The sequence below is a fragment of the Lonchura striata genome, chromosome 6 (assembly GCF_050655825.1).
Source record: "Lonchura striata isolate lonStrDom1 chromosome 6, ASM5065582v1, whole genome shotgun sequence".
Taxonomy (NCBI): Eukaryota; Metazoa; Chordata; class Aves; order Passeriformes; family Estrildidae; genus Lonchura; species Lonchura striata.
The window spans coordinates 11,851,660-11,864,971 of record NC_140708.1 but is presented as its reverse complement, the minus strand read 5'-3'; the positions used below and the strand labels follow the sequence as shown (position 1 = coordinate 11,864,971).

The 13,312-nt window shown below is 36.0% G+C and overlaps 1 protein-coding gene across 12 annotated transcripts in view; it reads left to right on the top strand.

Annotated features, from left to right (window-relative positions):
• The window catches only part of CABCOCO1 (ciliary associated calcium binding coiled-coil 1), a 206,608-nt gene that overhangs the window by 158,402 nt on the left and 34,894 nt on the right, over positions 1-13,312 (top strand). For 4 of the 12 annotated variants that reach the window (XM_085583215.1, XM_085583214.1, XM_085583217.1 and 1 more), the window contains 4 exons: positions 3,831-3,961; positions 5,793-6,203; positions 6,824-6,993; positions 10,085-10,229. In XM_085583215.1, coding sequence (XP_085439341.1) covers positions 6,139-6,203; positions 6,824-6,993; positions 10,085-10,229 — 380 coding nt within the window. In that variant the 5' untranslated portion in view covers positions 3,831-3,961; positions 5,793-6,138. Of the gene's footprint in view, positions 1-3,830; positions 3,962-5,792; positions 6,204-6,577; positions 6,619-6,823; positions 6,994-10,084; positions 10,230-13,312 lie in introns of all 12 variants that reach the window. The other 8 variants (XR_014956256.1, XM_085583222.1, XM_021535322.4 and 5 more) reach the window with 3 other exon arrangements.

Sequence of the window (13,312 nt, the reverse complement as noted above, 5' to 3'; positions counted from 1 at the left end):
TATTAAAAGGACGCTATCATGTTTATAGTGTTCCTTGAAAGCTTTCTTTGCCTATAGGTTTTCTCTTTTGCATTTGACACATCTGCATATTTCCCTTTTGAAGGTAGCTGAATGAGTGCTGCTATTTTTGTTTCCTCATTTGTTTGTTTGATGACAAAACAAATGTTTATGGCTAAAAACAGCAACTATTGATCTTAACTTCCCATTGTGGGAGTGGACAAGTGGGACCTTTTAAAAACAAACAGGAACAGTGAATGTGTTTCTTTTTCTGCCTTAACTATTTGTGTAGAAAGCTTCAGGATTTTCTGCTGCTGCTGAAGCATTTGACAGCTTGATAACAAAATGTGTATAATAATACAAATAACAGCCTGTGTTGCTGGTGTAGTTTGGTTGGGTTTTTCATTCCCATTTTGATTAGAGTTGTAACTGATACACAGTCTTCTTCCAGGGTACATCTGCTCTGCTGTCAGCCCAGGCAGAGCAGCTGAGCTTGCTTTACATGAGCTACTGGAAAGATGAGTCCAGTCTGATTTCCCTGGTAGGGTGAGGAGAGCAGGATCTTGGGTTCCTTACTCTGAGTATTTGCTACAGTTGATGAGATTTGGGAAACTGTTCCCTTGTGTGTATGTTTTTGGAAGCCATGATTTTGCAAAGTGTAGTGGTGTATTGTCAAACAAATGCAAATGCTATCTTCAACCACTGCAGAAGGCTCATCCCAAAAGATAAGCTTATTTTTCTTCAGGAGTGCTGGTGCTCATTTCAATTGCTGTGTCTCAGGGTTTGGCCACTCTGGAAAGGCCCTCACCAAAACTGCAGGTAGTGGAGCATTTTTCCTAGCCAGAGGTGAATCAGTACAGGCTTGGGGTTTTGAGAGTTCTTCCCCACCCCTGTAAACACAGAAGGTTTTTGCAATTTACTGTTTAACTATATTATTCTGCTGCTGCTATTTCCTGCTTCATGGTGATTTGTGAGCAAGATCTTACTCTTTTGTTTTAGAATGTCTGGTTTGGTATTTTGATTTGATGCTGTTAATAAGGGATGCCCACAGCATTTGGAGTAATGTATTGAACAGCCAGAAACATATTATGTATTCAGAACAGCTAAAAATCCTTCAAAGGAAAATTAAACCATGTCAGATAATTCTCTAGGAGCAGCCTGTATTTAAATAGGCAGTCTACTGCTGGGAATGGGCATTGGTAGGATTGGTTTCAGGAGTTTTTCTCCTGACACATGGAGACAGCATTACTAGAATTGACTCACTTTGGATTACCTCAGTCAGTCACTGCAGTTAACACTAAAGTGAAGAGTACATTCTTTGACACCAGTGAACGCATATAAAAATAATCTCCGGTATTTCAAGCAGTGGTTAAAGAGACCAAAGTAATCAATCAAAATAATTGTGAGCTTTTAGTCAAGTGTGTGTGTAGGTTCAGCCCAAACAGAAACTGTCTGTAAACGTAGAATTGTTTGAATGATTTCTGGACCTTCAATACTTTCTTAAATTACAGAAATATTGCTAATTAAAAAAAAAAAATATGTTCTTTCTCTCCCATAGTTCCTCATCTGTCATTTGTAACAGTATTTCTTCTTACCTGATACCTGTGCTTGTTGTAGTGGACAGTGGTGCCCAAACCCCATCCTTATTAAGAGCATTAACAACAGCAGTAACACATTGGTGGGAATGTTGCTGCTGGGAATGTTGTTCCAGCTTCCAGGTGATGAAATGGTGCTTGAGAAGCATTCACCTTGCCCTGTAAACTGTTGTGGTTTGATGTGCACATTATGGAGCCTTATCTAAAAGTTACAGCAGCGGCCTATCTCTTCAGTTTAAACTGCTTGTAAAATATTAGCATTTTGCCTTACTAACAATTTCACCTAGTAAGGTGTTGACTGACTGACCAATCATATGCAATTTATATAGTCACTGTAAATACTAAAATATTCTATGTATTGAACATCCTAAGAGAAAGTGAGGGAAGAGCATTAATTCAGTTTCCAAAACATTAATATCAGTATTCAACTAATTCAGCCCTACAGCTTCTAAAGAATCTCATGTTCAACAGGTTTCTAACACCACTTCAGGAAAGCATTTATATATTTTCTTCTTATTGAAATATGTATTTAAATAATTGTATATTAGAGGTAATGCTGTTATTTTTTTTTACCTGCAGCTTCAATTATAGCATCATTACTGACTATAAGAGTGGTTTTTTATGCTGTTTAAATTACTGCTAATAAAAGCAAACTAACATCATGCTTTTAACTATGTGAAGGAAGCCTTCGTTTATTCTATTCCTGTTCTGATGAGATATTGTATCTGAGATTGACTTGTTTCTGGTTGGGAACAATGATTTTTCTTATTGAAGTATATGTGAAAGTACTCAAGTACTTAATTAGAAAGGAGAAGAATAGTCTGTCCACTGAATGAATGTTTTTTGTTGCTCTCAGTCTGGTTTAGTCGCTCCTGTGTGTGGTGGTTCTTCAGCGAGTCCCAGGGTTTCAGTGCATCTTGTAGCTCGGCAGCAGCAGGGGGAGTAGTGTAGCTTTATTTGGGGGCTCTCCTTGGCCAGCGCTGGATGAGTTGATATCAGCTCAGAGCAGAGCTGGTCAAGCCCAAAAATCAGTGTGTGTCAGGAATTCTGCTTCACTCTCCCTGTATGAGCCGGAAGCAGGATTCTGCAGGCTTTGCCTTGCTGCACTTCTCTGAACCCCAGGTCCTGCAGATGTACAAGTGTACCTGCTAGAAGCAAGTTGTGAAAGGAGTTTGTGTGGTCAGGCTGGGCAGACTCCCTGCAGGAGGCTGGAAGGCATTTTGGGACTGCTTCAGCTACTTGATCATAGCTGGGCCAGCACCCAGTGCCCACAGGGCTTTGTCCACTTTGGTCTGGAAAGCCTGCAAGGGTGGAGATTCCTCTGTCTTTTCTGGGTTATCCTAATGCTTAAGTATTTTCATACTGAAATATTTTTCCTTATGCTGCCCATTGTGGATCCCTTTCAACTGGAGCATGGTCCCATGACCATTGCCCCTTTTTCCCCTCAGTGCCCCTCTCTGAAGGGCTTACTTCATCTCACACTTTGCCTCGTCATCTACATATTCTATTGTAAAACAGATTTAGGGGATTTTTGGTACTGTTTTTTGCATTTTATAGATTTCTTATTGAAATATCTTTTTTGTCAGTGACAACACAAAATATAATCAAATATTCCTATTTTTTCGAAGAGCATTGTATTGTTAGTTCATGCTCAGTTTGTTATTCCCTAAAACATGTACATCCTTCCTAGGAACAGTAGTTGTCAGATCCTTGTGTATTATTCTGTGCAACAAACATCTTGGACTTTTTTAGGGGAAGGAGAGAGTGTAGACAGTAAATTTGAAAATGCAATCAAGTACATGGTGGAGCACAAATTGCATAGTAATATTTGTGTATTCTCATAATATGTTTAGAGAAAGTTAATTTTAAAATTTAATTATTGTGCAGTGCAGTATCATGTTGGTCAAATTTAGATTCATGGATTCTTTTGCACCTTTAAATCTCTGTTGTTTTTACTTGCAAGTTAATTTAATCTTGTGCAGCACATAATATGTCAGTGTGTTCCCATATGAATTTATGATAAAAATACTATGTTCCATGTATCTGCCCAGCATTTCTCTAGTGAGAATGTGTTAAGGTATTGTGTTACTGCTGTATAATTACAGCTGTCTTACATTTTTGGCATTTGTTGAATTAATCCCTTGCATACCTCCTCAATATAAAAATGTTATTTAGATAAGTTGCTGACATAATAAAAGAAACATTTAAAAAATTACATTCCTATGTTTGTGTATGCAGGATGAAGACCAAAATCAGGATGAAGACCAAGATCAGGTTGATGTAGGTGGAGAAAAGATTACTAATAGGACATTTCTTTCTCTTTCCCAAATAACTGCCTTGTCAGAAGAAAATCTGGAAGGAGTTGAAAAGTAAGTAGCAGTGACAGCAATGCTGGAACCCATATAATAGCAAAATAAAAATTGCAAACTATTTGTTAGATTTCTTTTGTGATGGCTATATCGTTAATTTAATTGCTCAGTTAAATCATTGATATTTAACATTATTCACAAAAGTTGGCAGAAACACTTCTGATCTCAGATCCAGTCTGGTTTACTGTTTTTCCTACATCTTTTAATTTTGCTTAGACTCCTTTTTTTCCACTTGTATTTCACCTTGTCATGGTTTCTGAATTTACAATAGCTTTAAATAAGCTGTAAACAATATGCTCAGATGTAAGTAAGAGCAGACCGATACTGAGCTTTATTTTTTGGCAAGTCTCACTGGGTAAGTTTTTTTGCTAAAATATTTAAAGTTTTGTACTGTAACATGAGTTATCAAAAAATCAAAAAGGTCTTAAAAGTTCAGCAAGTTATGGAAAGCTTAAGGCATGAGTAGGTCACCATCGTGGTGCACTGGGGAAATTGGAGGCAGCCAAAGACTTCTGATGTCACAGTGCCTTTGTCTTTCCTGTACCAACACTCTCCCTTGTTGTTAGTGTTTAATAGCAGCTAAATTTAGGAGGCCAGGAGTTCAACCTGGGACTCCAGATTTATATTTGAAAGATGGGACATTTCAGAAGTGCAAGAATTACTCAGGAGCGCTTTTGTCTGCTAGCAGGTTCTTAGGGAATTGAAAGCCAAAGGGCTGGCCTGCTGGTCTTAGTTTGGGAAGGAAGAGGTGGGGGGTATATAAAATCCAGCTTTGTTCCTCTGAATAGGTAACCATTTAATAGAGATTAAAATATTCCTTAAACACATTCTCTTCCTCCTATTTGTCACTATTCTAGGGAGAAAAGGTTTTTCTGTTTTTTTTTTTAAGAAATATGAAAAGAAAATTTGTCACCATCAAATAATAATAGAAAAAATCCTTTCCTGTTTTCTCTTGCACAATAGGCCTCTTTAAATTTAAAGGAGACAGAAGTGTACAACTCATAAAGACTAAAATGTGCTTAATGTGCACAATTCTTTGTGTAACTTACTCATCAAGATTAAAAAGAAAAGCACTGAAAGATCATATGCTCATTTAGTCTCAGCTGATCACATATGTATTTATATATGCACACTGTACAAGGGGAATGTAAAGTATATACTGCATCTGACTGGAAGGAGCACTGTTACACGGTATTTTATGCACACTAAGCAGTTTGGCAGGAGCATTAAAATTTTGTTTACCGAGTGCATTGTGTCTAATTACAAGAGCAGTTTGAAGGCCACAGTTCAAGTTAGAAAATCAGAATAGATCTGATTCAGTGTGAGAGTTTTAATGTCCTGCATTCCTATCTATCAAGGAGTTCTGTACTGCTGTCCATCTCAGTAAGACTTGAGCCCTATGAAGAAAGAAAAAGCAGGGAGGGTAACTATGGAATCTAACTGCCCCATCAATTTGCAATGATGTACAGATACTGTTGTCAGTGACATGCCTTACAGAATATTGGAAAGATGAGCACTGGCATTGTTAGCAGAATCAGAGAAAATCTAAATCCCTGAGAAGCTCTGATTATGAAAACATAGAGTTGGCAGAAGCTTCAGAGAGAGAGGATATGGACTGTTTCAAACCTTGGAAAGTTCAGCTGGCCACGTTCCACTTCTATTCCAGGACATAAGTTAAGTGTTTTTAACCGACTTGCATGTGTGCAGCCGTACAAATTTGTCATGCAGAACAAAGGAATACATGTTTTAAACAAAACTGATTGGATTATATGCTTTACTCTGCTAGCTATTGAGGCTTTAATTAAAGAAAGAAACTCATCTCTTTTGACAGGGCATCTGTACTGTGTTGGTGAAACCGCTGAAAATCTAATGGCTGCTATCAGTAGGTCTGGGATTAATGTCCTCCTTACAAAGGAATGAGAAGGCAGCAGGGCTTGGGAAGACCTTGCTTTTTCACAGGGGACTAGAAACTGATCACTGGCACCTGTGTCCTCAGCTGTACTTAAGAAGCCAAGGATTGCTTTAATGTAAAGCTCAACTGCCTGAGACATGGCCAAAGTTATACTGGAAGAATTGCAACCAAATCCTAGCCCCAGTCCCCTCTCTTCATGTGGAAAAAAGCACACAGTTATTATAAAAGATGTACCTAATTCTGTGTTTGGATAGAGTAGACATAAATGTGTCAGCAAGAGTATGGCCTCCTACAAGGGAGTGTATTTTTTCATAAATTCTGCAAGTTAAAGTAAGTGGAAAAATTTTCATCATGTGCCAATAAAATGGGATAAGGCTCTTTAAATGTTTTGACCATTTTGGAAGTGCAATTTAAACTTCGAAATATTTTAGCTACTTTCAGTAATTATATATTATATTATTTATATTAATTTTCAAATGTAATTTTTCATCAGAGGCCACGTGAAAAATAATCTTTGAAATGTAAACAAGATCTTAAAAAACTATCTAAATCAGAGTAAAAGCATGCTAGTGGAAAGTGGAGACTAATTGTGTCATTTCATCCCACAAACCAATTCCTGGTGAAATACTTTTTTTTTTCCTCTGGAATTTTCAATGTATTTCTCTTTGGTTTTGTAATGCTTTAATATTTTTTTCTTTTGTTAGTCATATCTCAACACTTCAGTAGTGTTTGCTGAAACCTGCAGGTAATTGTTTACTTTTTGATACTCTGATCATAATTGTAATCTAGGAATTGATGTAGCTAAATTCAAGAAATTATGTACATAGGCACATATGAATAATATTGCAACTAAAGAAATGTTATGTATATAATTGCATGCAGACCAAGTAAGACTTTGGAATCTGTAATTTATTTTTAAATTCCATTATTTTACTCTGCAATTTTTTCAGGAAGATGGAAGAATTTCTGAATCTTACACAACTAAAGACATCTTTGAAAGAAGCTATTTTACTAGATTATTATACTGCAGGATTTTGGTGGGCTAAGGAAATGAACTTCAGTCTTATCCAGCTCTCAGAATTCATGGATCTATTAAATTTCTCCTTGGAGAACCTCAGCAGTAAGTATAATTAAGAACTGTAAAATATCTGAAGTGGAAGGCAAGAATGTTTCCTGGTCATTTTAATAAAGTGATATTTAATTACAAGTAATTGTAAAATTATTTATTTTCCTCTCAAATGTTGGTATGTTAGACCTTGTGCCTGAAAATAATTCTTACTGGCAGATCTCAAGTCTTTTGAGTAGAATATTCCTCATTCTTTGTTTGTACAATATGTCATACAAATGGGCCAGGTCCTGAAGAGACCTTTTCTTTGCTATGGTAAAATAAATAATAATTACAGTAGAGTGAGGGCAAGGAGCTCCTAAATTCCAATTCCAGCTTTCTCAGTGACTGACTCGCTGTAGCCGTGGGCACATTTCTCTGCTGTTTGAGATATTCAGTATATCCTGTAGCATTACAGCAGGTGAATTGCATTTTTTTTTTTTTTTATCCTCGGAGGTCAACTCTCAGCATCCTATATGGCAAATGCTGCACTTCTGGTGCAGAATATATGTTAACTAAGGACTGGTGAGGGAAGTAAACTGACATTGCTGCTGAAGATGAAAAATGACAATGAAAGGATTGTAGCTCCTTTCATGGAGATGAAAAATGAAAGGATTGTAGCTCCAAAGTCTTACTTGGTGGTTATGAGGAAATTTACCACAAAGCATGAAGCTTGGTCTAGGGGGAATGAAATAGCCAAAAAAAAAAAAATGGTAACACTGTCCTCTAAAACCTTTGTCAGAGATTCTAATGCTTGTTTAACATTCACTTTGAAGGTGATTATGTTAAGAAAAGTCCATCCCAGAGGAAGAGTGAAAGGACTCAGCAGTTTCATTCAAAAGAGAAGGAGAACATTTAAAATCAAGCTCATAATAGTTATTATACTCTTTCACTGTCATTTAGTTCAAGGGCCTTTCTGACTTGGAATTTTGACAGAATATGTACGTGCTTTGTGATCATTGGAATTCCAGTTGTCCTTCCTGTCTCCAATGAGAAAGTATCTTAACATATGCTAACTACATTACTGTGACAATGGAGCAGAGTGGAAACCTGTCAGAAATTAGTTTTATGAGACCGTGTAATACATGTGTACACGACAGGCTGGTAGCACAACCAGTTATTAAAACTGACTGACGTTTTTCAGGAATGTCATCTTCATTGCATTATGTTTTGCCAAACTTTTAACTCTTTAAGCTTAAGAAATTTTCCATGGCCCTGTCTGCTTTTGGTGAATTTTTATATGTCAAATTGCAACTGAACCAATTCAACCAAACCTCTAGCTTGCAGACAGAGGCTGTGGGAAAAAGAACCTATTTTGTGTCTTTTTCTTTTGTTAACAGGTCTAATGCCCTGATGCTCTGAAGTAAAGATAAAGGTTTGGCAAGCAAATGTTGTGAATTTGCTTTTTGCTGTCCTGTGAAAATCCATTTAGATTTGGCTAAGATATACATGGTTTTTAGAGAAGGAAAGTGTAGTTTTTATATGCTTGCAGGAAACTTCTTATATTTTCTTCACAGCCCAGGGCTGAGATGAATTTTCTTGTAATTACCAAACATTTAATCTAAAAGCAAAATTCTAATGTCTTCTATATTAATGACTCTTTCTTTTCCTTTGCCTGCACTGGAGCCAGTCAGCCTGGAGAATTAAGCTGACTTGGCCATAACAGCAAGTGTAGCATTGAGCAGGAAGAGTGGATTTAGAGAAGGAGGGTAGTGGAAATGCATTTAAGGCTGGTAAAGCAGCAAGGAAAACTGGAGGTCTTGCTTGATGGGGAGTCAGAATGAGTTGCACGATTTGATTCCTTTATGTTCATTGAGGGTAAAGTACTCCCTAGCTCACAGAAGTGCTGCATGAGTCTTCCTGAGAAGGTGGTTTGGACTGAAAATCAGGTGTGCAGAGGAAAGAGAAAATTTGGATGGGTTGGCAACAGATTCAGGATCTGGGTGATCCTGCTATGTGCCTTCATTTCCCTACAAAGGGTGGTATTTCTAGTTCTGTTGCTTTTCCTCATTTCCTATGGCTTCTATTTCCTTTGCATTCTCTGTGTTTCTTTCTTGTCCCTTCCCACATGGTTATTTATATTGTGCTGCCTCTCTTACTGAAGAGTGAGATAGAATTTTCAAGCCTTTGATTACTGTACCATTAAAGGGCAAAACTACAAAAGAAAATAAGTCTTCTAAGTATTTTAATTTATTTCCTGTACAAAAAAAAAAAACAAGGAGTGTATCAGAAAAGACATAAAACAATGAGAAAAATAAATCTATTTCACCACTGGTGGATATTTCCCCCTTTTTTTCTTTTTCCTGTAGATTTTTTAGACATAAAAGGAAAAGACAAATTGTATTTGAAGCCTGTTTTTTTTTTTTTTAATTTCCAATGGTTCTGGTGATGGCAGACACTGTGTGCAAATCAGAAAGATGAATCCTTTTTTTTTTTATAGGTTCAGCATGCTCTGATACATTTTAGATTGTCCTCTTTGTCAGGACAGTTATCAAACAGAATTTAAATTCTAATTCCAACTTGTTGTGGCATTTGGTTTTGATTTCCAGAGTAAAAATATAAAGTAATTATCTGGTTTGGAAGGACGCAGAAATGTCTCCAAGTCTGATGATACATGCAGGGTCTTATGCATATTCATTTTTAATCTATTATGACTGTAAGCACTTTAAAATAAACTTCGCCCTTTTTAATATCTGTTCCTGCATTAATGGTTTATTTTACAAGGGGCATGGTCAGAAGAATAATCTTTTACAATTCATAAGAAGTAGGCTATTTTAAATAAAAGCATACTCTGCCTCTCAAATTTGCATATTCTGCCTGTGGTTCTCTCAGCATAGGTAAGAGGTGAAGCTGTAGTATCTTGAACACCCATTATTATGATCCTTCCATTGTGAAGGCAGAGTGGTGGTTTTGTAGTGGAATTTTAATGGACACTTTATTGATGAGAATAATGGCAATAGAAGCATTTGACTGCTGTTGGCTTTTAAATTTAAGTGGTGGATCATAACTAAAACTTTAAGAAGTCTTATAATTAAAATGGGCCAAAAAACTCCATCCCACTTGTTGTATTTATACATGGTTTTTGTTCTTCGGAATTACTTTGCAGGCAAACATATGACCTTGGGAGATAATTTAAAAGAACTTGAAAGAGCAATGACTGGAATAGGAGAAACTGAGTCAGAAGAAAGAGGTAACCTGAATTTATTCAGCATTGAGCAAGCCAAAGCAATCATTGATTACTTGGTTACCAGGTATTTGTTTCTACAGAATCTGTTTTTATTTCATTAATCTAATATAGTGGGAAAATGACTGATAAAATAACAGCAACAATAAGAACAACATAATCAACAATTTTTAAATTATTATTATTTTTACACTACTACTAGTACTACTAGTATTTTGCTGTTATTTTACTGGATACCTTCCTCCTGTGCCAACATACTGCAAACATCAAACTTTAAATCATGAAAAAGAAGAGAGAATACGCCAGGAGCAATAAAGATCTGGTCTCAGATGTCAAAGCCCAAAAAATAAATTTAGACTGGAAGTTTGTAAAAATGTGAGATTATGCTGAAAATATTCCTTTTGTGTTTTGTTTGAAGTGATAAAAGAAAACAGAGTGATGCATGGGCAATAATCTTGTTTTGCTTTTAAAAGCTACCTTTAGATTCCATCTGAATAAAATTGTAGATCTTATTTATCTTATTTAGATCTCATCTTGACTCTGTTATTCTAAGTATTTGTATGGTCTTGACAGTTATTGTGGACTGAAGTGATTTAGAGTTTTGTACTTAACAGAATTAAGGTTTTGATCATATAGGAATCATAAAAATGTTGCATTTAAAAATCAGTAAAAGTCTAGTAATGTACATGAAAAGGTTTAATGACAGGTCTCAGCTTTTAAACAGAGACACAGAAAGAGATGCAAACAGCAGTAAATTCTTTATTTATTTGAGAAAAACACTGAGCCTGATAGCAACAGTAATGCCCCTGTATAAATTTCTTACTGTATAGTAATGTGTGCACCCCATTTCCACTGGAATGCCATGGTTAAGGCAGTGGCTGTACTGACATACCCGTTTGCAGCACATGATGGGCAGAATGGTTCTCAAGCTGTTTAACCATCCATGAATGTCAGGGGCAAGGAGATGGAAAATTATTAAGTTACTCCTGTAGTATATGTTCATCCAGTGTACTGCAGCTGCAGCCCTTCAGTCAAGCCCATTTTCTGACCCAAATGGGGGTGGAGGAGGGTGGGGGGATTTGTGGCAGATGGGCATGAAAATTGAGTGAGATCATGGCTGATCCATATGTAGATTTGCTGAGAATTTTCTGACTGTTCTGTAGGAAAAGTTTAAAACTGCGAAGAAGGAGTTTTGAGAGTGTTTTCCTTAGTGCAGAAAAGTGTTTTCTCTTGAGGAAAGGCAAAATGCTAGGGTAGCTATTAGCCTTCCAGTTTAGAGTACTTGGATTCAGATGGGGATTTAAACCCATTGCAGGCAATTTCTCTTATGATTGGGCTATAAAATATATCTCTTTCTCCTACTCTCTAATTTTTCTCTTTTGTTTCTTTTTCATGGAAAATATAAACCACTTAAGGTTCTTCCCATAAGAAATGGGAACATCTCTTTAAATCTCAGATTTCTGTAGTCAAGGCAAAATAATGTCCTGCCAAGTACTAGCCCTAAACTAAAAGGAAACTTGGCATTTAAGATGTCTCAACTCCTTTTACTTCTGCCTTCCTGTCTGTCTTTTGTATATTTATATGGAACAAATGTTCTTTCCAAAATACCATGTCTATAACTCGTGTGTAAATTATCCATTGAGAGATATCTTGTCCATGAAGTAATTCCTTCACAGTCAGAAAAATTTTATCCAGGAGATTAGGTGCTCCATCCAGCTTTGAACCAAAGTATTAGCTGGGCAGGAATACAATCAAGCTGCAAAACTTTAGCAGGAGAATGGTATTTTGGCCACCAAATATGTGGTTGTATGTCCAAACTGCTCAATTTATTACAAATGGGTGCTGTGGCAATGTTGTGGAAGTGCACACTTACACTGAAATGTATCATGTGTATCCAGTTTATGCAATCCATTATTTCAGTCACTGGGATATTTTTTTTTCTAAGTAAGAATGGAATTGGCACACTTAAATGGGTGTATTTTAAAGTTTATGAACTCAGAAATAGGTTGAGTTTTATTACAATTCAAATTAATGTATTAGTTCAATACATTTTTTCTTGTTTAATTTTAAATTATAAGCTTGTAGGTTTTTTCTACTCAAGACAGTATGACATGTTGTAGTTCAGATCACATTTTTACAGATGAGCTGTAAACCCACGGGATTTATAATGGAAACAGGGACAAATGCTTAACCACATTGGCACAAACTGTGCAGCAACTATAATGACACCTTCAGGTTTGGTGGAAGGTGACAGTTATCATCTTTTTATCTTGTCTCCTTGGGCAAACACACATCAACATAGCTCCTGACATCTTCTTTTTAGAAAGCAGTGGAGCTGGGGAAATATGTCATTGTTAATCACCTTCAGATTCTCATATGACATCATAAGGGCCTATTCTTAACAGTATTACTTATGCAAGTAAAATTATTTCTGTGTAATTGCTAGAAACACTGGTATGGAATTTTTAAATTGTTCACATCAAATTGAAACAAAAAGGGGCATTTTGTATAATGCTTGATAGAAGAAAATGACACTGTTTTTCTAAATAAATGCTGATGTCTGATTTATGTAATTTGATTTCAAGACCATTAAATGGAGAAATTTGTTCCTTCATACAGGATTAGGAGTGCCAGGTTGAGCAGAGATATTTTTTAAAATAAAGACATGAACTTCAGAAATGCCAAAAAGAACTACTTATATTTTTGGCTATATATTTTAAATTATACGTAACTGTAACATAGTCAATGAAGAATATCACAACATATTTGGAGAGGAAGGGGAAGGAAAAGACCTGACTTTTAGGTGCTGTAAATCTGACTTATTTCCAAAGCACTAGGATAAGAGAACAAATTTGAAATATTAATTTTTACCGATCCAGTTGGAAGGATATATGTCTGAATTCCTGTGTGTCTGTGATATTCATAAAATACTTTATGTCTTTTTTCAAATAATCCCTGTTAGAATTTTACCAAATTACAGGTGTGTATGAAAGGGGACATATATTTACATAAATCAGTGTGAATTATTTGCAGGTTAAGTCCTGAACTCTCTTTAAATATAATTTCTGTGTCTCCACTGAAACATGTCAGGAATTCTTTGGTGAAGTGCTGCAATAAAAATGTGCTTAAATGAAATTGTAAATACTATAA